At 39.5% G+C, this 23,526-nt stretch overlaps 1 protein-coding gene across 1 annotated transcript in view; it reads right to left on the bottom strand.

The window, feature by feature from the left end:
• Positions 1-23,526, bottom strand: part of PREP (prolyl endopeptidase) — a 145,064-nt gene that overhangs the window by 63,127 nt on the left and 58,411 nt on the right. Inside the window, exons 7-8 of the mRNA XM_068985049.1 lie at positions 21,951-22,056; positions 2,303-2,494 (exon numbers count right to left, since the gene is read on the bottom strand). Of these exons, the coding sequence (XP_068841150.1) occupies positions 2,303-2,494; positions 21,951-22,056 (298 nt within the window). The remainder of the gene's footprint in view (positions 1-2,302; positions 2,495-21,950; positions 22,057-23,526) is intronic.

Raw genomic sequence — 23,526 nt, 5'->3', positions numbered from 1 at the left:
AACTTCTCAAGTCAGGATATAAAAAACAACTATTACACCTAAGAGTCATTTGCTCATCGGCCAATATGATTTTTTTAAAGTACTTCAATCAAGCAATGTATTTCATGTGGCTTTAATGTTTCAAAGAAAGGAGGTGGGGGGAAGGAAGTAAATTATTTCTGTCAAAAAAAAAAATCAATCTGTGTTAACTACGAGCACGTCAGGATTCTAAAACAAAGGGAATAAGAAAAGGACAAGGTGATTTGCAGACTGTCGTTAATAAAAGATCTGACTTAACAGCTGTACTTTATGATTCATCTCTAGTTTTTATTCTCAGTAGGGCATTCTGTGCTAATGATATACTGCAAATTTACCTGTGCTTCTCTTTGAATTGATGAGTTCTAGTGAATATTGAAGGGTTCCCCTTTCCAGTGTAAAGAACTTATAACCTTTCAGAGAGAAGGTTATAAAAATACATCACCACTCCCACAAATCTCCGAGCACTGATTTGCATTTCATTAGATCTGCAGGTGAGACAGGATTGTCACCTTAAGGTACAGTTAGAACTGCTTTGGGTAGCGGGGGGGCAGGGGGGGTGGTTGGGGGGCTTTAAAAGGCAGAAAATTCACTTGCCTTGGGAAATATCTGCATTTCTGATGGTTCCACACAAGAGAATCACTGTTGCAACCTGACCTTCACCTGAAAAGCACCCAGGGCACTCTTCACGAAGACTTGTGCCACCATCTCCTTTGGACCCACCAAGGCCCGAGGGGCCCTCCGGTGGCAATTAAGAAGTGCGCACCAAGAGCTGGATCTTACCACCCCTGGAGGGGACATTCTGTCTCAGTTTGCACAGAAGCCAAAGTCGCTGCAAACCGGTTTCCTCACATGAAGATGTTAACGGAGAAGGCAGGAAACCTGTTCTAAGATTCTCAGGTCCTTCATCCAACATATGAGGTCCAGAGAGTGAACAGAAGGTTTTGAGACAGATGAACAGGCTTCCTTGGAAAGAGCCCCTGTCCTGTTATTAAGTCCCCTCCCCACCAGGAGAACTCAGCTGAGAGAGAGAGCACCGATGCCTAATCCAAGCTGAGAAGCAGGTATGGACAGAGAAGAGCCTGGGATGAGCTGCAGTCCTGGGCTGCAGATAGGGGCTGAGCAGGTAAAGGCATGGACAGGGCTGACTTGGGTCCCGTCTGATAGGACTGCCCGAGGTGTAAGAGGCCTCCGTACAGTAGCGGGTGGATGGGTGAGCCAGGTGTCCAGGGGCAGAGGGGAGCGCATGAGTGAAGCACTTCCTGAAACTCAGCTGTAATTGTGTGCCCACCTCCTGCTCTACAAGCCAGGCCAGGATGAATTATCCACAGGCACAGAGCATGCTGCCTTGAGCCAGGGAGGAAGGGTCCTTACTTTTCCAGGATGTGCACCTGGATCTGACTCTAATATATGTGCTCTGAGTCACTGAAAAACCCATGTCAGGACTGCTTCGTCCGACATAGGGCCACTCTGCCGCTTTCACAAAGAATTACTTTCCTGATTATACACCTTATACCTTCCCTTGGAATGGCCCTAGACTTTATCCCTATTCAACCCATCAGAAGTTCACCTCCACAAGCAAACTCTTCCCTAGCTTGAAGGTATTCGACTCTCCTTTTGTGTCAAAAACTGTAGCAAAATTAGTGAGTCTCATTTGAAGTCAAATCCAGCTTTCAGGCAATAAGTAACTTATAAAGCAGTATATCATTTTTGGAAAATCACTGAGAAAGTGAATAAATGGGAATTTAAAGGGGCTGTGAAACATGATGGACTCAGAAGTGATGCTCTTAACATGTTATTGTAGCACAGTGCACACAGCAGCAAGAGCAATGGATCTCAGTTGAATCTGACAATAATCTCTCTTCTCTTCTGGTAAGAGGACTATAAATCCAGTCTAAGATCTACAATAAATAAAATGAACAGCCAAAGTTATTCCAAAGCTAAAAACTAACGATTCTGAATCCAAATAGTTTAAAAAAATTTAAACATTAGCACTTATTATCAGATAACAGCTACACCAAGACAGCCAGTATTTAGTAAAAAAGCTCCGCCTTTGAAGGTCTGGATTCATACCTTCACAATGTTTATGAAGATCCCACACAATGTTGTGCTAATTATAAAACGTCACATGGTAATACACACGTGGCTGCTCTATTAAGACTTTTCAGGATCGTAAGTTGAAGGTTCTTTACCTTGTAACCGGTTACCAGAGACCGAGAGATACACCAGTGTCTTGACATTCTTAGCAGAAACGAAAGCACAACCTTCAGGCAGGACGCACTCTTACCTAAGACGTCTTTCTCGTGCTCAGGAACCAGCACCTTCCACCTGGACTCCTCGGGGTCCGTGAAGTCAATGTTGATCAGGCGGTAGTTAGGAGAGTGGCGATTTGTCTTGAACGTGAAAACCGTGCCCTCGTTGGTCACGTAGTCATACTCTCCTTCGAAATTGTCGATCAGCTTCACCCACTTCAGGATTCCTGGTGAGAGAGCCCAAGCACCTCCGTCACCTCTCTGGGGTTTGAAGTGGTGTGATTTGTGTGTAGGGAGGGGATAGATCTTTTCTGTCTACAGAACACAAAGCAGACACAATGTCTGGAAGATCTAAGGCACGAGATAGAGCGAGGATGACTGTGGGTGAATTTTAAGGTTTCCAAAAACCTCAAAGGAAGCTTTTCCAGAAAAGCCTGGCAATGAAGATGAGTGGAGGATTCTCTGTCCAAGGAATCTGTCTGAATCCCTGTAATCCAGCACATCCTCTTCTACCTAAGTGGGTGTTAAATCTAAGCACGTCTTTCTACCTCCACTGCCATCATTCCACCCCGTCTTCCTTCCCTCTGGTTATGAGCAGTGGCTCACAACTGAGGAAGACCGCATCCCCCCAAGGGACTCCTGGAAATGTCTGCAGACACTGTGGTAGTTACAACTTGGAAAGTGACAGGACGGCTGCTACGCCCTGCCTCTATCTAGTGGGTAGAGGCCAGAGATGCTGTTTCAAGATACAGAATAGCGACTGGACAAAGAGTCAGCCAGCCCTGAATATCAAGAGTGCATAGCTGGGAAACCCTGGTCTGCAGCATCAGCTTTCCACCTGGTCTTCCTACAACAATGTCTTAATATCTTACACTGGTTCCAGTTGGTACCCTTCTTAGAAATCTCCCCATGGCTCTCCAAATAAAATCCAAATTCCTTCTTATGGTCTCCATGGTCCTGCATGTTAGACGCCTTGCCACTGAGCCAACCTCAGATGCTCCAACTTGTGCCTCACCCCATCCTCCGGCAACACTGGCCTTTGGCAGGCTCCTTACGACATACTTCACCTCAGGGCCTATTGTATGCTGCCTTGCCTGCCGGACCCACTCAAAAATCATTTCTTCACAGCACTTCTCTCAAGATATACACAGCTGACCCTTGAGCAACACTGGCTCGAACTGCATGGGTTCATTTATAGGAGGGTTTTTCCCAACGGTAAATACTGCAGTGCTTAACACAGGATCTGTGGTTGGCTGAATTCATGGGTGCAGAGGGTCCATGTATCCAGGGGGCTGACTATAACTTCCATGTGGTTCAAGGGTCAACTGTGCCTAATAAGCTTGTTTGTAATTTGTCTTTTTTTTTATTCACTGCTAGATATTCAGCACCCAAATAGAATGGCACCTTCAAAGGTACAAAATAAAACTGGTGTTGAACGCAAGGGAGAACACTTTCCAATCCTTCTGTTGTAAGAACTAGTCTGCTGAGAGGTCATCACTGCAAAGAAATCTTAAATGCATCCACCATCATCATCATTTAAATGGCTTACTAAATGCCAGTTTTAATATTAAAAAAAATCCACTGGGAAGACATCTGGTTCATAATGTATAAGACATAAATATTCAGAGGACATCTCAAAAATTTTATAAACGAGAAAGCTCTATGACTTCTAAACTACTCAAAGGCAAGCCAGATCTTAACTATTCTCCAATGAATCTCCTACCTTTAATTTCACAGTGAAACTGCTACATTAATTTGGATAGTTCATTTACATTCCTGGCGATTTTACATTCATTATCTAATTCATCTCCATAACACAACATCTTTATATAATTTGTTGTTGAATTAAATTAATCAGGGAAAATATAATCCCATGGTAGTTTTTCAGTTACACATAACAGGATTAAAACCCCAGCTCCAACCAGTATTTAGCTGCATGACCTTGAACAAACTCTTTATCCTTTGCTGAGCCTCACATTCTCAACTACTGAGAAACAGTGAGAGAAATGAGAAAGTTATTATAAAGTAACTACTAATACTCACCCCACAACAAATATTATTTTAAAATAAACTATGGAAATTAAAAATAATAAGATAGGCAGTTAAAAAAAAACTTTTAGCTTTCCCACATATCAGTAATACCTGCTAGAAAACACTAGGGGCAGTGGGGGACCTCATTTACGTTGGAAGCAAAATTAATGAAATACTTAGGAATGTACTTAATAAGAAACATGGACTCTGTGAGAAAAACTCTAAAATTTTTCTAAAGAATCTTAAAAATCAATAAAACAAAACCGAGTAATTTGAAATATATACCAGATCCCTCGATGGGAAGACTTAATATTTCAAAGATGCAAATAATTCCAGAAGAAATCTATAAACTTAACACAATTCCAAATGCTTTTTAGGGAATCTGACAATACTGTTTAAAGTTCATCTGGTGACAGGATCCTTTACATAGAAAACCCTAAAGACTCCACCAGAAAATTACTAGAGCTAATCAATGAATATAGTAAAGTTGCAGGATATAAAATCAACACACAGAAATCCCTTGCATTCCTATACACTAATAATGAGAAAGTAGAAAAAGAAATTAAGGAAACAATTCCATTCACCATTGCAACGAAAAGGATAAAATACTTAGGAATATATCTACCCAAAGAAACTAAACACCTATATATAGAAAACTATAAAAGACTGATGAAAGAAATCAAAGAGGACACTAATAGATGGAGAGATATACCATGTTCATGGATTGGAAGAATCAATATAGTGAAAATGAGTATACTACCCAAAGCAATTTACAAATTCAATGCAATCCCTATCAAGCTACCAGCCATATTTTTCACAGAACTAGAACAAATAATTTCAAGATTTGTATGGAAGTACAAAAAACCTCAAATAGCCAAAGCAATCTTGAGAAAGAAGAATGGAACTGGAGGAATCAACTTGCCTGACTTCAGGCTCTACTACAAAGCCACAGTCATCAAAACAGTATGGTACTGGCACAAAGACAGACATATAGATCAATGGAACAAAATAGAAAGCCCAGAGATAAATCCACACACATATGGACACCTTATCTTTGACAAAGGAGGCAAGAATATACAATGGAGTAAAGACAATCTCTTTAACAAGTGGTGCTGGGAAAACTGGTCAACCACTTGTAAAAGAATGAAACTAGATCACTTTCTAACACCACACACAAAAATAAACTCAAAGTGGATTAAAGATCTAAATGTAAGACCAGAAATTATAAAACTCCTAGAGGAGAACATAGGCAAAACACTCTCCGACATAAATCACAGCAGGATCCTCTATGATCCACCTCCCAGAATTCTGGAAATAAAAGCAAAAATAAACAAATGGGATCTAATTAAAATTAAAAGCTTCTGCACAACAAAGGAAACTATAAGCAAGGTGAAAAGACAGCCTTCTGAATGGGAGAAAATAATAGCAAATGAAGCAACTGACAAACAACTAATCTCAAAAATATACAAGCAACTTATGCAACTCAATTCCAGAAAAATAAACGACCCAATCAAAAAATGGGCCAAAGAACTAAATAGACATTTCTCCAAAGAAGACATACGGATGGCTAACAAACACATGAAAAGATGCTCAACATCACTCATTATTAGAGAAATGCAAATCAAAACCACAATGAGGTACCACTTCACACCAGTCGGAATGGCTGCGATCCAAAAATCTGCAAGCAATAAATGCTGGAAAGGATGTGGAGAAAAGGGAACCCTCCTACACTGTTGGTGGGAATGCAAACTAGTATAGCCACTATGGAGAACAGTGTGAAGATTCCTTAAAAAATTGCAAATAGAACTACTTTATGACCCAGCAATCCCACTGCTGGGCATACACACCAAGGAAACCAGAATTGAAAGAGACACGTGTACCCCAATGTTCATCGCAGCACTGTTTATAATAGCCAGGATATGGAAACAACCTAGATGTCCATCAGCAGATGAATGGATAAGAAAGCTGTGGTACATATACACAATGGAGTATTACTCAGCCATTAAAAAGAATTCATTTGAATCAGTTCTGATGAGATGGATGAAACTGGAGCCGATTATACAGAGTGAAGTAAGCCAGAAAGAAAAACACCAATACAGTATACTAACACATATATATGGAATTTAGAAAGATGGCAATGACGACTCTGTATGCAAGACAGCAAAAAAGACACAGATGTGTATAATGGACTTTTGGACTCAGAGGGAGAGGGAGAGGGTGGGATGATTTGGGAGAATGGCATTGTAACAGGTATACTATCATGTAAGAATTGAATCGCTAGTCTATGTCCGACGCAGGATACAGCATGCTTGGGGCTGGTGCACGGTGATGACCCAGAGAGATGTTGTGGGGAGGGAGGTGGGAAGGGGGTTCATGTTTGGGAACGCATGCACACCCGTGGTGGATTCATGTCAATGTATGGCAAAACCAATACAGTATTGTAAAGTAAAATAAAATAAAAATTTAAAATTAAAAAAATAAATAAATAAATAAAAAATAAAAAAAATAAAAGATGCTTGTTCCCTGGAAGAAAAGCTATGACAAACCTAGACAGCATATTAATAAGCAAAGACATTACTTTGTTGAGAAAACTCTGTATAGTCAAAGCTATGGTTTTTCCAGTAGTCATGTATGGATGTGAGGCTTGCACCATAAAGAAAGCCGAGTGCTGAAGAACTGATGCTTTTGAACTGTGGTGCTAGAAAAGACTCTTGAGAGTCCCTTGGATTGTAAGGAGATAAAACCAGTCAATCCTAAAGGAAATCAGTCCTGAATACTCTTTGGAAGGACTGATGCTGAAGTTGAAGCTACAATACTTTGGCCACCTGATGTGAAGAACTGACCCTTTAGAAAAGACCCTGATGCTGGAACAGACTGAAAGCAGGAGAAGGGGACAGAAGAGGATGAGACAGTTGGATGGCATCACTGACTGGATGGACATGAGTTTGAACAAGCTCTGGGAGTTGGTGATGAACAGGGAAGCCTGGTGTGCTGCAGTCTATGGGGCTGAAAAGAGTCAGACATGACTGAGTGACTGAATTGAATGAACTGAGATGAAAGCAGCAGTTACTGCTATATGACAGCTATTTACACACAGCATCCACAGACTGAATAAAATACCATGGACAAAATATCGTGAACCGCTTGTAGACAGTCAATGGGAATTTGCTGTATGACGCAGGAATTCAACCTGGTGCTCTGTGACAACCTAGAGGAGTGGGATGGGGTAGAAGATGGGAGGGAAGTTCAAGAGGGAGGAGACATATGTATACCCATGGCTGATTCGTGTAAATGTACAGCAGAAACCAACACAATAATATAAAGCAATTATTCTCCAATTAAAAATAAATAAAGGGTGAGACAAATGGAGAGAGTAGCATGGATACATACAGAGTAACAAGTGTAAGTAGACTGCCAATGGAAATTTGCTGTTTGGTCCAGGGAACTCTAACTAGGGCTCTGTAATAACCTAGAGGGGTAGGAATGGGCGGGAGGTGGGATGGAGATTCAAGAAGAAGGGGACATATGTATACCTACGGTTAATTCATGTCGATGTATGACAGAAATCAAACCAACATAAAAAAATTTTAAAGAAAAAAGAAATAAAAAAAAGAAAAATATTATCATGAAAAAAAAAATAAAGTTCATCTGGAAGAATAAGCACTTAAGTACAATGGATATATTTTTGATGACAAAACAAGAAAGAACTTCTTGTCTTGCTCTCTACCCCTTGAAGGCAATTATTATCCTTTTATGGTAATCACTTTCTCATTTGTCTTTGTTCACTTTTTGCCTTAACATGCAGCCATGAACACTATAGTCTAATTTAGCCTCATTTTAAAATTTCTAATATAACGAAACCATACAACATGGATTTTTTGAGTCTGATTTCTTTCTATTCTTGGTGTCTGATCTGACAGTGTCTTTGTAAGATTATTTATCCTCTGGTTATCATTATTGACTTCTGGTTAAATCCTACAGTATACAAAGAACATACTCTGTATGATTTCAATCTTTTTAAAATTGTTGACAAAAATTTGTGGCCTAATTTTTCTTTAGTGACTTTAAAATGTTTATATAACTGAAAAGAATGTGTATTTTTCAGATTTATGCTGTGAAATGCTGTTGCTGTTTACAAATTGAAGCAGGGCAAAAGCTAACAGAGTCTTGTCAAGAGAATGCACTTGGTCAGAGCAAACACACTTTTTCAACAACCCAAGAGATGGCTCTACATATAGACATCACCAGGTGGTCAATACCAAAATCAGACTGATTATGCTCTTTGCAACCAAAGATGGAGAAGTTCTATACAGTCAGTAAAAACAAGACCGGGAGCAGACTATGGCTCAGATCATGAGCTCCTTATTGCAAAATTTACACTTAAATTGAAGAATGTAGGGGAAACCACTGGGTCATTCAAGAACAACCTAAATCAAATCCCTTATGACTATACAGTGGAAGTGACTGATATTCAAGGGATTAGATCTGGTAGACAGAGTGCCTGAAGAACTATGGATGGAAGTTTGTAACACTGAACAGGAGGTGGTGACCAAAACCATCCCAAAGAAAAAGAAATGAAAGACTGAAAAGTGGCTGCCTGAGGAGGCTTTACAAGTAACTGGGAGAAAAAGAGAAGTGAAAGGCAAGGGGAAAAGGGAAAGATATGCCCAAAGGAATGCAGAGTTCTAGAAAACAGCAAGAAGGAAAAAGGCGGCCTTCTTTAATAAACAATGCAAATAAATAGAGGAAAACAACAGAACGGGAAAGATTAGAGATCTCTTCAGGAAACTGGAGATATACAGGGAACATTTCATGCAAGGATGGGCACGATAAAGGACAGAAATGGTAAGAATCTAACAGAAGCAGAAGATATTAAGAAGAGGTGGCAAGAACACACAGAAGAACTATACAAAAAAGGTCTTAATGTCCTGGATAACCACGATAGTGTGTCACTCATCTAGAGCCGGATATCCTGGAATGTGAAGTCAAGTGGGCCTTAGGAAGCACTAAGAACAAAGCTAGCAGAGGTGGTGGAATTCCAGCTGAGCTATTTAAAATCCTAAAAGATGATGCTGTTTCAGTGCTCCACTGAATATGTTAGTAAATTTGGAAAACTCAGCAGTAGCCACAGGACTGGAAAAGATCAGTTTTCTTCCCGATCCCAAAGAAAGGCAATGCCAAAGATTGTTCAAACTTTTATGATTATGCTCATTTCACATGTTGGCAAGGTTACACTCAAAATCTTTCAAGCTAGGCTTCAGTAGTACATGAACCGAGAACTTCCAGATGTACAAAAGCTGGATTTAGAAGAGGCAGAGGAAGAGATCAAATTGCCATCATTCACTGGATTACGGGAAAAGCAAGGGAATTCTACTTCCGCTTCACTGACTATGCTAAAGCCTTCGTGGATCTAAAGACTTGTGCTAAAGACGGTGTGGGTCACAATAAACTGTGGGAAATACTTAAAGAGATGGGAGTACCAGACCACCCTACCTATCTATTAAGTAATTTATTAATCTTTTGTTTGAATCTAAATATTTATTGGCTTAAGGGGCCATTTTTTCTATCAGTTAAAAGGTCTGATTATAGATTTGTCTGTCATTAGTTGTATTTCTGTTAATTTTTACTTTCTGTATTTTGAAAGTACACTGTTAGATACATACACAATTAGAATTATTATATCTAAATAAAACTGAACTTTTTATGATTATGAAGTTTTATCTCCAGTAATGTATCTTGCTTTAAAGTCTACTCCAATATTAAGACAGCTACATCATTTTCATTTTAACAAATTTGGCCCGTTGTCTTCTGAAAAATGGATGGTCTCAATATGTTCTTCTCCATGTCTCCTAACCACTCAAATGCTTTCCATCTCTCTGTGGGTTGCATTCTATGTAATTTCTTTTTATATTCACTTTCACAAATTCTCTCTTCAGCTATGTCTCATCTCTTCTTTAACCTAATAACCTAACTTTTAACATTAATTATACTTCTAATTTTAGAAGTTCTACTTAGTCCTCTTCCAAATGTTTGGTCATTATTTATAATATCTTGTTTCCTGCTTATGTTTCCAAGCTTCTCATTTATTTTTTTTTTAAAGCAGCATCACTGTTTTTAAAAGTGCATTTACACAATTATTTTATATTCAGTTCAGTTCAGTTCAGTCACTCAGTCCAACTCTTTGCGACCCCATGGACTGCAACCTCCCTGTCCATCACCAATTCCCAGAGGTTACCTAAACTCATGTCCATTGAGTCGGTGATACCATCCAACCATTTTATCCTCTGTTGTCCCCTTCTCCTCCTGTCTTCAATCTTTCTCAGCATCAGGGTCTTTTCCAATGAGTCAGTTCTTCATATCAGGTGGCCAAAGTATTGCGGTTTCAGTTTCAACATCATTCAGTTCAACATCATTAGGAATCTGATAATTCCGCTCTGGTGTGACTCTGTTGGCTCTGCTTCTCATGGTGGTAAACTTCTTCATCTGATCTGTGATTTCTGATTGTGAATTGATTTCCCTTGATATGCCATCTGTGAGAATTCTTGGAGGCCTGGGTTGAGGTGACATTATTTCAGAAAAGATTTGTATCTGGCTTCTGTTTGCTTCTTGGGAGGCAACCAATCTGGGAGCACTTTAAATTCTTGGCATGGAGATTTTTGGACCCCATAGAGAGAATCAAGTCAATGTGCGCACATGTGAATGTCAGTCCTTCTGTTTTAGGAGAATTCAAATCCTGCCTCCAAGATAGAGACAGGCAGGTTTCCTTACTACATACCCTGCCTCTCCCCAACTTCCCACTCCACTGTTGGCAGGTCTATTTCTCAATAATCCATACACCACCACCAAAGGGAATCTCAGACTCAAAACCCAGCAGAAACATTCTGGGACAAGCCAGGTTACATCCCAGGATTCCTGCTTTCATTCTGTCTTTGGTCTCTGCGATTTCTCTTCTTTTGTGCCAATTAGCAATATATTTAGTAGATGCTTTATTAACTTTTTACAACATTTTGGTTGTTTCAATTAGACTATTCAAGTAGATTATTATATCACCTGCTACATTCCCACAAACTAAAGTCCTTCAATTAACTGTTATAAATAATTAAGTTCCAAATCTGAGTCAAACTTTTTTCTTTTTCCAGTGACAAACTGCTGACCCCCAAAGCAGGTGACCCATTTAAAGACAAACGCATCTTAGTTTACGTAAAAAAAACATTTTAAAATGAAACCCAAAGACTATTATTCCTTATAAGACAAAGTAAAAAAAAACTGGTTGGCAATGCAAAATTTGCAGAGAGTCAGAAAGCTACATTTGTTTATTATAAGAATGATGAAACAATTTTCTGGACTGTGACATTTGTAAACACAAAGTCTTAGTTCAGGGAAATGTCAGATTCCTTAAACGTTCCCCTGACAATAAAGCATTTCCTGACGTGAAACCTTTATTTCTCAAAGTAACCATCTTACGGTTTCTGACGAAAAGGTCTTACGGCCATTGCCATGGTATTTACTATGACCCTACTTTTCCCTGCCTATAAAAAAGTCACTGAAACGTCCACCAATGGCAAAACACAGCATAAATTTCTGTATAGTCAGGTGAACCTGAAGATGTCATGCACTTGTTTTAAATAATCAAGCTCCAAATAGTGCTAAAACAATTTTAAAAAGTTTGTGGTCGTTATTTGCCACCAATTTCTGAGACACTGACTTTAGTCCTACGTGCACACAAGTCAGACTTAGGAATGTGGCTGGATTTATACAAATCCAGCTCTAATATGAAAAGCTGTTCAAAGCACCAGCTCACAGGGCAGCACATTCAAAACAAGGGCTCATAAAATCCTTTGGCTCTCTGGGAACCCATGCTCCTCAGGCTTTGGCCACAAGATAATTCAAGAGAAATGGCATTCCAGTTGAACAATGGAACTCATTCCATTTTGTTATTCACAAGTTAAAACATTATTGACTCAATTAAAAAAAAATGGAGTTACTTAAAAAAGAGAGAGATGTGGCCAAACTTTCAAACCATCTCACTTTTGCCCACCTCTTCTGATGTATTTTTGTGTGTAAGTGGTTCTTCCCTTTGAAGTCAACAGAATTTGATTCCCAAACTTCTCTACACTGAAGTTGAAATTACTTTTTATAAATCTGTTTCTTGGTGGGGGAAAGATTAGTTTACTGAGTGAAGGTGAGCTTAAAATATCTAAAACTTTCTCTAGAGCGATTCATTACTTGTATTGCTTTCTTTGAAAATCAATGTTATTAAGTATATCCCATAGAAAATGTTTTATAAACTCTCTCTTACACTGACAGAACATGGAGGCCTTGGCCTCTGACAACAGTTAACAAATGCAGAGCAGACACGGGTCATGCTCCAGGACTGAGGAGAGCAGAAGATTGCTGTTCTCTCTGGCCTGATGCCTTCATTCTGTCGCACCTGCCACACGGTGATGGCTAAAACATGGGTATGGAATCCAACTGACCTGGGTCTGAATCTTTCAACAGCATCAGCAAAGCTAACTGGCCTCACCCTTCTCAGTTTCCTCAAGGTAACAGCACAGGCTCCTTAGAGGCTGTTGAAAAGACAATGGGATATCTAGAACTTGGCACACAGGAAATGCTAAGAAAATACTCACTACCATCCCAATGCTGGTTATCACCCCAGCATTCCTCAAATGACAAAAATAAGCAGAATGTGGCTTCAGAACAGCACTATTTATTTGCTAACAGTGAACTTATAAAAATCTAATTTCCATCTCTCAGGGCACACAGCCATTTTCCTAGGAAAACACCTTTATAATCACTAATTTAAAAACTGGTAAAATTTTTAATTTTGTCGCTAGTTCTTCACATTTTACTTCAAAATTAATGTTTTTTTTCTTACTTTTATACCGTCTTTTGATGTTCCAATTCTTTGGGGTTGCTGGCATTCCCACTCAGAAACACACCTTATTTTCTGATAACTCCCTGTCTCTCACAGAAGCCCTCCTCCTTAGTCTGACTTTTTAATACTCTGATGACTTTGCTCAACTTGAGACAACTCATTTGTTTCAAGTTCCTTGAATGTTTATTTCCCCCCACCCCCACCTTTCCTCTCCACTTCCGAAAGATGGCCAGCCCCACCAGGCATGAACATGGGAGTCAAAATTGTCCCAGATACCCAGAAACAAGAGGTCACCTGCCTTGCACTGCAGAGATGGCTGAGTGAATAATTTAAGTGTCTGACAAACACTAAGCTTCCTTTTGTAGCACTATGTTAGCATGCAGTGTAGACTGATTTCTAATGCAGGTGAAAGCCAGTTTTCTTTACTGACATGAAAGCATTAAGATGAAGACATGGTGAATGCTAAAAATTTTATCAATCTAAAATGATCAAACTTTCCGCAAAAAAAGGTAAAAAGCTGAGAGACAGGTTAGTAAAAGTCTGGATGAAACTTAAGATAAGCTTCTATTTCCTTACAAAAATCAGCATGTCAGCATCACTCATCTTTTCCTCCAATGTTGTTGCTCAGTTGCTCAGTCATGTCTGACTCTGCAACCCTATGGACTATAGCACCCCAAACTTCCCTGTCCTTTGTTATCTCCCTGAGTTTGCTCAAACTCCTGTCCATTGAGTTGGTGATGCCATCTCATCCTCTGTTGCCCTCTTTTCCTCCTGCCCTCAATCTTCCCAGCATCAGTGTCTTTTCTAATAAGTTGGCTCTTTGCATCAGGTGGCCAAAGTACTGGAACTTCAGCATCAGTCCTTTCAATGACTACTCAGGGTTGATTTCCTTTAAGATTGACTGGTTTGATCTCCCTGTTGTCCAAGGAACTCTCAAGAGTCTTCTCCAGCACAATTCGAAAGCATCAGTTTTTCAGTGCTCAGCCTTCTTTATGGTCCAATTCTCACACATCAGGGTCTCATACATGACTACTGGAAAAATCATAGCTGTGACTGTACAAACTTTTGTTGGCAAAATGATGTCTCTGCTTTTTAATATGCTGTCTAGGTTTGTCATAGCTTTTCTTCAAAGGAGCAAGCATCTTTTAATTTCATCCCTAAATGCTGTGTCATGAGCAAAGACCACTTCAGGTCCATTTTAAGGATGATGACACTGAAGCAGAATGGTGTTAAGTTACCGACAACAAAGATTTTAGACACTCAGAGTTCTTTGCACCTAACAATTATTTCTTATGGATCCTATTTAAAAACTTCTTATATAGTTGTACGTTTATTCAGAATAGGGCCAAATGGTGTTTTGCTGCTGATTATCCTATAAAATAGCGGGGGAAAGTACCCGACCTGCTACAGAGAAATGAAAGAACCCAAAAGAAAGGGGAACAAACAAAACACAGACAGCAGAAAGGAGTGAGAGGGGATTTAGAGTTTCCAAACCTCAGACAGGTCCTAACTCTGGGCCTGGACATGCGTGCTTGGTGACAGCACCGTTGATAACCCTGACGCTGTGCACTGGCCGTTTCGAGGCCTCCGTCCAACTGGCGGGGAGCACACATCCGGCAGGGACAGGCTGTCATCACTGCCACCACCCAGCACAGCGCCCGGCACAAAGTACAGCATAGACGCATGTCTGCTTCATGACTAAATATAACATTCACATAATCCTGTTTCAGACTGAGCCTTATATACATTTCTCAATAAGGTAAAGACAAGAGAAGTAACCAAATTTAAAAGAAGTTAGCAGTTTCTTCCACTTTCCCAATAAGAACATTTAGAAATATAATACACAAAAGTTAAACATGTATAAAAGCATGTTGAACATCATCTTTTGTATTTTTAGGGTGTAAATTTTCATGAAAATATTTTAAAAGTTCACATATTGGCAAGAAAAAGGAAAACTCTGAGGTCTGACATTTAATTGTAATGCAGAAAATATGTGAACATTTACACTAAATTTAGTCAATATGAAACAACTTTATATATTCATAATATTTATAGCAAATTTAGGAAACAAAGTATATACATGCATAAATAAGTATATATATATTTCAAAAGAAATAGTAGTCTTGATTTAGAAAGGTACAGAAATAGAAGAAAATCCAGACACAAATCATACTCTTGCAAGGTTCCAGATGATTAATTTCAGCTACTCCCCAGGCATGAATCAACTAAGAACGGCAGGGGTCAAGACTCAGCTGCCTTTCCCACTGCAGAACTAATAAAATGTCATGCTGCCTGGTGTCCTAAGTGATACCTTGGTACCTCTATACTTTCAATTATAAACAAGAGAAGCAGAAACCTTCTGCTCACATAATATACAGGACAGGAGAGACACGGTCTATACTTTATTGTCCTCAGGATTTAATAGAAAACAAAAAAAATTAATTCAAAAAAGTTAAACAGGGCAGAAGGGTAAAGATTACTCAGAAGTAAATGAACAAGGTGGCTTCTCAAGCAGGGTCACCTGAGCACAGGATCTCTAAAGGGGCAAGTGAAGTTATCGGAGACAAGCTGGTACCCACCTACTGCGAGTCTGTGTTAAAGAAAAGTTATCCGACAGTTGTTAAAATGGTAATGAAGACTACTCAAGACTATTGCAATAAGGGAGAGAGATCACACAGAACTCAAATACAGAAAAGACAGCTGGAGGTTTATAGCCAATGTGCAGAATGAGGGGGTGGGTGGATTGAAAATTACTAGGAGAAGACATCAGGGCAGCAGGATTCTTGGTGAAGGCAGGTTAAGCACATGAGGGATAGCTGGGGGAAGGGGACCTGGATCCATACCAAGGGGACAGGACTATCTTTAAACTGACCTAGCAGGATTCTCACTACAACTGGGGCTCTGCAGGCCCAGAAAGTTGAGTTGGGGGACAAGGAACTAAGACTGAAGCCTAACTGGGAAGAGGCTCAGAGGAGCCTGACTCAAGCCTGGTCAAGGAGAGAATCTCTATTGTTGTCAGGCACTGTTCTAGGTGCTGGGGACCCTATGGCGAGTGAGATAGACAAGGTCCTTAACCTTGTGCAGCTCAAAAGGAATCACACACACAAGGATTTTGTATGGAGAGAAAAAAGAAATCAGAACAGGGGAAGGGGCAGAAGGGGCAGAAGCAGGAAAGGTATCACAAAAGCAAGAGGAAGCAGGTTAACTCCTGGGCAGAAGTGCCTCTTTCCCCAGAGAAAGCAGACAGTGACTCGGGACATGTCTCCGGCAGCCAGCGCAGAAGACGGTGCAATGTTCCTTGGAGGGGGCCTGCTTAGCTATTTTGAACACTTGGAAAATTATAGAGACTTCTAAGGCCCAGACCAGAGGCCAAGTGCAGTTTCCATCCAGTGATGAGCGAAGTGTTCAGAAAAGTAAGGACAGGAGCAGCTACAGCATCAGCTGCAGTTCCTGTGAAGAGCCATGGCCCACAGTTTGCAAGAAATGTGGTCATATTACTAAGTAAAAATACTGTAAATGTAAATGGCAGAAGTGAGGTTCTCCAAAGAGAGGCAAGGGTAAAAGAAAGATCTTCTCACAGAGTAGCACAGAGCCAAGGTCAGCTAGTCCTTGAACAGAAAATCAAATTGGCATAAATGTAAATCACTCAGAGAGCACACTTTTAACTCTCAAGAATTTAAGATTTTTTTCCATTCTATATTTATTTAGTATGTGTTATCTTCTTCTGTGGTATTAAGCAGCCACTGGCCATTTTTTGGTGCTTCTCATTTCAAAATGCACACAGGCAGAAGGTTTTCTTGGATAACAAAAATGACAGAAATGTTACAAAAGAGCTTGCTCAGTGAAATTATTTAGTTCTCTAGACAGGATATTTAGTGATGCCCTAATAAATGAAGAATTAATGTAGAGGGAAATGCTGGTAAATCTCCCTGCCTTTAAGGTAAACATGATTAAAATGGTAACAGAAAGGCCTGAGGTTATCACAAGGGGTATCAACTTACGCAGTATAATAGTGATGATTTCATAACACTGGATTTAGTTTTCAGTTACCAGCTATTCAGTTTAACTCACCTACTATTTCAGTTAACTAACACATTTAGCATTTGACTTAAATACTATTCTTCCCCTTAGTTTAAACAGGGCAACAAAAATGCTGGAGCAGTAAGGGAACAGCACGGAAAAGATTCTGGGTGGCAGTCATGGTCCCCAGCTGGGAATATGCACTCTGGAATTTTCAGTTATCAACCTGAAAAATTAAACATGTCCCCCATGAGAGGCACACCTCTTCGTGTTTTCTTCCATATAAGGACTCTGCTGATTATGAATCGAGTTTTACATAAAATAATACCAAGATCTGTGTTTAGAGCAGCTTTGATACTAAAGATACATTATTTTTAGGGCATCTTTAATCTATTTAATCTACTACCTAAAACCATTGTGTGATGACTCCAAATTTTCCCCTTTCCACCAAAAAACAAATGGATAAAGAAAGAAGGTATATGTGAGAATCCACTCTACGCCGGATCCCTGCTAAGCCCTTTTCTGTGCATTTTCAGTACTCTTCACTATTGCTAAGGAGGTATCACTTACCTATTGCTAAGCAGGTATCACTGCCTCATTTGTAGTTGTGCAAATATGAAAAGAGAAAGAATAACTTTTCCAGGGTCACCAATTATTTAATGGTACAGTTGAGATTTTAAAGTCTTATTGTCTCAATATACCCAACTGTGATGAAGAGGAACTATTTTAAAAAATTTAACGATCACAATATCAATCTTCTATGTCTCTCCTGTTAAAAACGAAATACACCGAGTGTCTTCAACACGTAAACTCACCCACAGTACTTGTTTTTTCTAACCAGTCACAATCATGTAATTGTGGATGCATGCTCAGTTGCCCAGATGTGTCTGACTGCTTGCAATCCCATGGACTGTAGCCTGCCAGGCTCCTCTATCTGTGAGATTTTCCCAGGCAAGAATACTGCATTGGGTAGCCTCCTACTCTGAGGGATCTCCCCGATCCAGGAACCAAACCTGTGCCTCGTGCATTGGCAGGCGGATTCTTTACCGCTGAGCCACGTAGGACGCCCCAATCATATAATTAACTCATAAGAAATCAGCAGTCAATTTAAAAAAAGCACATGCACACACTACCACCACTCCCCCCCAACCACACACACACACACACACACACACACACACACAGATCTTTCTCATCCTGACCTACACAATTAATTGACTTTTGAACCAAAGAGTGGGAACTGATTTCTAGTTCATTTTCTTAGTACTGGTCAATCACTCAACTGTTGAGAGCTTTCAGAATCCTAGGACTGCCATTCAAAAGAACTCCTTTGAGGCCTATGATATTCATAGGTTTAATGCTAGTAAAGCAAAAAAAAAAAAAAGACAGGCCCAGAACCATACCCAGAATTTAGCAGCTATCACTGGAGAACACTCTACAAATTGCTCCCAATCTGTCTATGTGCAACTCAACAGCTTAAAATCCATCTATCTTATTCATGTACATTGTGTTTTCTTGCCTACAGGATATTCTATACTTTTGAATCAATGATTTCCACACACCGGTCAGTTTAGTATTCTCATTTTTAAAAACGGTATCAGGTTATTGTAAGACTTGTTTGCTCTATTCCTTTCCATGTGGTTTTCCATGAGCTCACTGGGAAGGTCTTTTTGATACATCCGCTTGTCTAAATTGATGTACTGAGTTAACTGATCAAACACTAATCTAGGTGTTACTGGGGAGGAATTTTATAGATATGATTAAAGACCATAATCAGTTGACTTTAAGTAAAGGAGATTATCCTAGACAGTCTGGGTAGGCCTGAGCCTTCCAGCAGAGCTGAGGCTTCCCTGAACAAGAAGAAATTCCACTTGTGGATGGCAGCTTCAACCTATGCCTGAGAGTTCCAGCCTGTCCCTCCCGATGGCCTGCCCTACTGGTTTCAGACTCTCCTAGCCAGCCAGGCCCCTAATCATGTAAGCCAATTCCTTGCAATAAATTTCTTAATATACATCTCCTACTGGTTCCACTTCTCTTGTTAAACCTTGACAGATACATTCACTAACCATCAATATTTCACAAATATAAAACACCCAGCAATAACTTTAGTAAGAAATATGTAGTTTCCTATATAACTCAGAGGTACAGTCCCAAATAAATGTGAAGATTTACACGCAGTCTTAGTCAAACATATAGCTGGGTTTTGTTCACATCAATGCAAAATAATCTTAAAGTTCCTCTAGAATAATTTTTTTTTTTAAAAAAAGAGAGAGAACAATTTGGAAAACAATAATTGCTAAATTTATTGAGTGATTACTCTGTGCTGGGTTTTTCACCTAAGCTACACAAAAATTACCTAGAAAACAAAGACAATGGTCTCATAAGTCAAGGAAAGATCAAGTTAGGAAGGAAAGCCAGGACCTGGCATATTCTCTAAGTATCTTCCAACCTGAACATAGCCTTCAGGATTTTTTAAAATGCTTCCCTCTTTCATTCCTCATGTTCATTCATGGCTGCAAGGACTAGAATCTTATTTATGAGGGCCCAGTGCACCTCTACACTGCCTTCCTCCTGGAATCCCAATCTCTGCATATCATACCCTCCTCATTAATTTCTCACAAATGCTGAAAACATAGGGCAGAAAGAGGTAGTGGGGAAAAAAGGTAAGGACGCTAAGCGGTCAGGAAGGAAACAGAGGCACTGGCACTTGCTAAGTCTCATTCAAAGTAGTACCGTTTATTATGAAAGTGGACACAGAAATTGTTCAGAGTGCAAACGTGTGGATTTTTCTCTGCATTTGGAGTCAATTAAGCAATTTCTGTATCTTTTAATAACAGGCCTGAAGTGAAGTGAAGTCGCTCAGTTGTGTCCGGCTCTTTGCGAGCCCATGGACTGTAGCCTACCAGGCTCCTCCGTCCACGGGATTCTCCAGGCAAGAGTACTGGAGTGGGTTGCCATTTCCTTCTCCAGAGGATGTTTCCCATCCAGGGATCGAACCCGGGTCTCCCACATTGTAAGCAGATGCTTTACCGTCTGAGCCACCAGGGAAGTCTACAATTTGTAGATCTTTTGTGTATCTTTTAATAGCAGGCCTACTAATAATTTAAAGATATAATGGAGTAATAAGTAAAAAATGAAAGCAGCGCTCTCTGGAGGAAGACACTGTAACTGAAATTTTTGATAAACTGGACAAAGGCAAAGTCCCTTCTACCATCCTAGGTCCAAGCAGTAAACAGTGGGCAGGACTACAGCACAGTAATATCTGTCAGCTTGTCTAAGATTCGACCTTCCATGCTCAGCTCTGAGCAGAGCTAGACTTGCAACTCAGGTGAGTGATTCTTGAGCGGTGGTGTGCATCTCTCAGAGAATGTAAAAATCAAGGTGGATGTAGTATTCATGAGATCAAAATGGATTTATCTTTTGTTTTATGGATCTTGCTCAAAGAAGTTTAAAAATGATGCAGTATCCAATTAATAATGTAAAATGGTATATATTTTCTGATCATAATGTAATATAGATAAAATACTAATAATGAGGGAATCTAATCAACAATTAGACATGAATACAATATTGTATATTTTAAAAATTTGTGTCAACTATCGCTGAAATATGCGGCTTCCTATGTGGCACTAGTGATAAAGAGTCCATCTGCCAATACAGGAGACACAAGAGAAGCGGATTCAGTCTCTAGGTTGGGAAGATCCCCTCGAGTAGGAAATGGCAACCCATTCCAGTATTCTTGTCTGGAGATTCCCACTGACAGAGGAGCTTGGTGGGCTAGAGCCCATAAGGTCACAAAGAGTCATAAACAACTGAGAGACTGAACATACACATCTCTAAAATGTATTTATTTCATATTAACCAGAATATGGGGTAACTGTGCCATTATCTGGGTGCTAAGGGCTTCCCCAGTGCCTCAGTGGTAAAAAATCTGCCTGCAACGCAGGAAGTCACAGGCTCGATTCTGGGGTCGGGAAGATCCCCTGGAGGAGGGAATAGCAACCCACTCCAGTATTCTTCCCTGGAGAACATCATGGACAGAGGAGCCTGGCAGGCTATAGTCCATGGGGTCCCAAACAGTCGGACAGGACTGACACAACTAAGCATGAGCTCGAGCACTGGGTGCTAATATCCCTGATAGTTTTGAGGTCTGGGAATTCTCAGCACAGTAAATAATGCTGTTGAAAAGCTTTAATGCTTGATGATGGTGCTGATATGATATAAATATTGGAGGAAAACAACATGTAAAATAAGCCATCTCCAGAATTCACAACTGGCTGGTCCTATCTTGATACCTAACAGTTTCAGGAAGCAAGTTAAGCTAATACTACACGTGTGTCCAGCACTGAGAAGCTGTCTTATAATCACATATTAGCCTGATAAATTGTCACTGGTGTCTGATCTCTTTCCCGTGACAGTCTGCACCATCACACCTAGGCAGTAATAATACTACAGATCAAAGAGCCAGCTTGCCTGACCAATCTTCATCTGCAATGTAGACAGGATACTTTCACACAGAGAAACATACAAAAAATTTGGTTAGCCTCGATCTACAGAAAAAATGCTAAAGCCAACAAGAGTTTCATTCAATTTTTTTTCATTTTAAGGAATAATATCAAAAGAAAAGATCATAAGACCTGAGATGACATGATTAAATAGAAGAAGGTTTCTTGGGAAATCAATTAGAAGACCAACATAATTGCTTTTTAATGGGGCTCTCTGGAATAATCATCTGTGTTTGAAAGACAGCTTACCAGTGATGCCGTTGGGCTCCTGATGGAGGTCACAGTACCAGAGTCGGTTTACAGGATCACATCCCTCCCTTATCGACAATAAGACGTAGCGACCATCGTCAGATAACTACAAGGGAAACAAAAACAGCACAGGGAACTTAGTAGAATATATTTTTTGTGAGAACACTGTTACACATTAAATTAAAAAAAAATTCACTGGTGTATCTTTACTGCAAACTTATGATTGGATAAGAAAGTTAGGAAAAAAGATAACATCAATTTTAACTTATCTTGCAGTTAATCACTTTAACAAAACATAGTGAAATATTTAAGTTGAAAATATCAGTATATATAACTGAATGTCATGACTCAAAATGCCTTTTACTTAGCGCCTATTCTTTATAGTCAATAACACTGTAATAATTTTGTATGGTGACAGATGGTTATGGGACTTGCCATGGTGATCATTTATTGTAATATATTTGATTGTTGGATCACTATGTCATACACCTAAAACTAATGTAATATTCTATGACAATTGTGCTTTTTTAAGTTTTTAAAAAAGTCTATTCTTTAAATGAAAAATACATGCAATGTCATTCTGAATATTAATATCCTAAATTTGAATTTTCGTCATGCGTTACACATTTCCAAGGAGATCCAACCAGTCCATTCTAAAAGAGATCAGCCCTGGGTGTTCTTTAGAAGGAATGATGCTAAAGCTGAAAGTCCAGTACTTTGGCCACCTCATGCGAAGAGTTGACTCACTGGAAAAGACTCTGATGCTGGGAGGGATTAGGGGCAGGAGGAAAAGGGGACGACAGGATGAGGTGACTGGATGGCATCACCGACTTGATGGACGTGAGTTTGAGTGAACTCCGGGAATTGGTGATGGACAGGGAGGCCTGGCATGCTACGATTCATGAGTCAGACACGACTGAGCGACTGAACTGAACTGAACTGAACACATTTTAAAAGCTGTACTAAATACGTAAGAATTAGCAAAACGGGTGTGAATGCACAAAAGTTCATTTGTGGTTCATAATGTTCATGTTAACAAGTTTCTATTGAATAAATGAACAACTTTTTACATGGATCTTTAGTCCCCTATACACAAGTCAGAAGAAATAAAAGGCTGTGCTTCAGCAGCTATCTTTTACAATACTAAACAGAAGAATCTTAGGTAGCAAAAAGAATCTTGATAAATACTAATGCTACAAATAACACTATTCTGAGTTGTCAAAATTGATATAAATAGTATCAGACTATATATATCCTTTGCAACTAATTTTTTCATTCAATATTTTAAAAATTAATCTATGTTGATACATGTGTATTTACTTCACTGGTTTTACCTGAGGTAAAGCATTCCACTCTAGGAAACACTATAATTGATTCATCTTCCTACACATGAGCATATAGATCATTTCCATTTTCTTTATTTGTGGTTTTCGTCCTTCTTACAAGCAACACTTGTGCCTTCATATACATGTCTCCTGAGGTACATAACTACAAGTAAAACTGCTCAGTGATACAATATGTGCAGATTCTACTTCACCAGATGTTGCCAAATTATCTTCCTAAGTGATTTTACTGA

The sequence above is a fragment of the Capricornis sumatraensis genome, chromosome 13 (genome assembly GCF_032405125.1).
Source record: "Capricornis sumatraensis isolate serow.1 chromosome 13, serow.2, whole genome shotgun sequence".
NCBI lineage: Eukaryota > Metazoa > Chordata > Mammalia > Artiodactyla > Bovidae > Capricornis > Capricornis sumatraensis.
The sequence above is the reverse complement of the archived record's forward strand: the minus strand, read 5'-3'. Positions and strand labels throughout refer to the sequence as shown.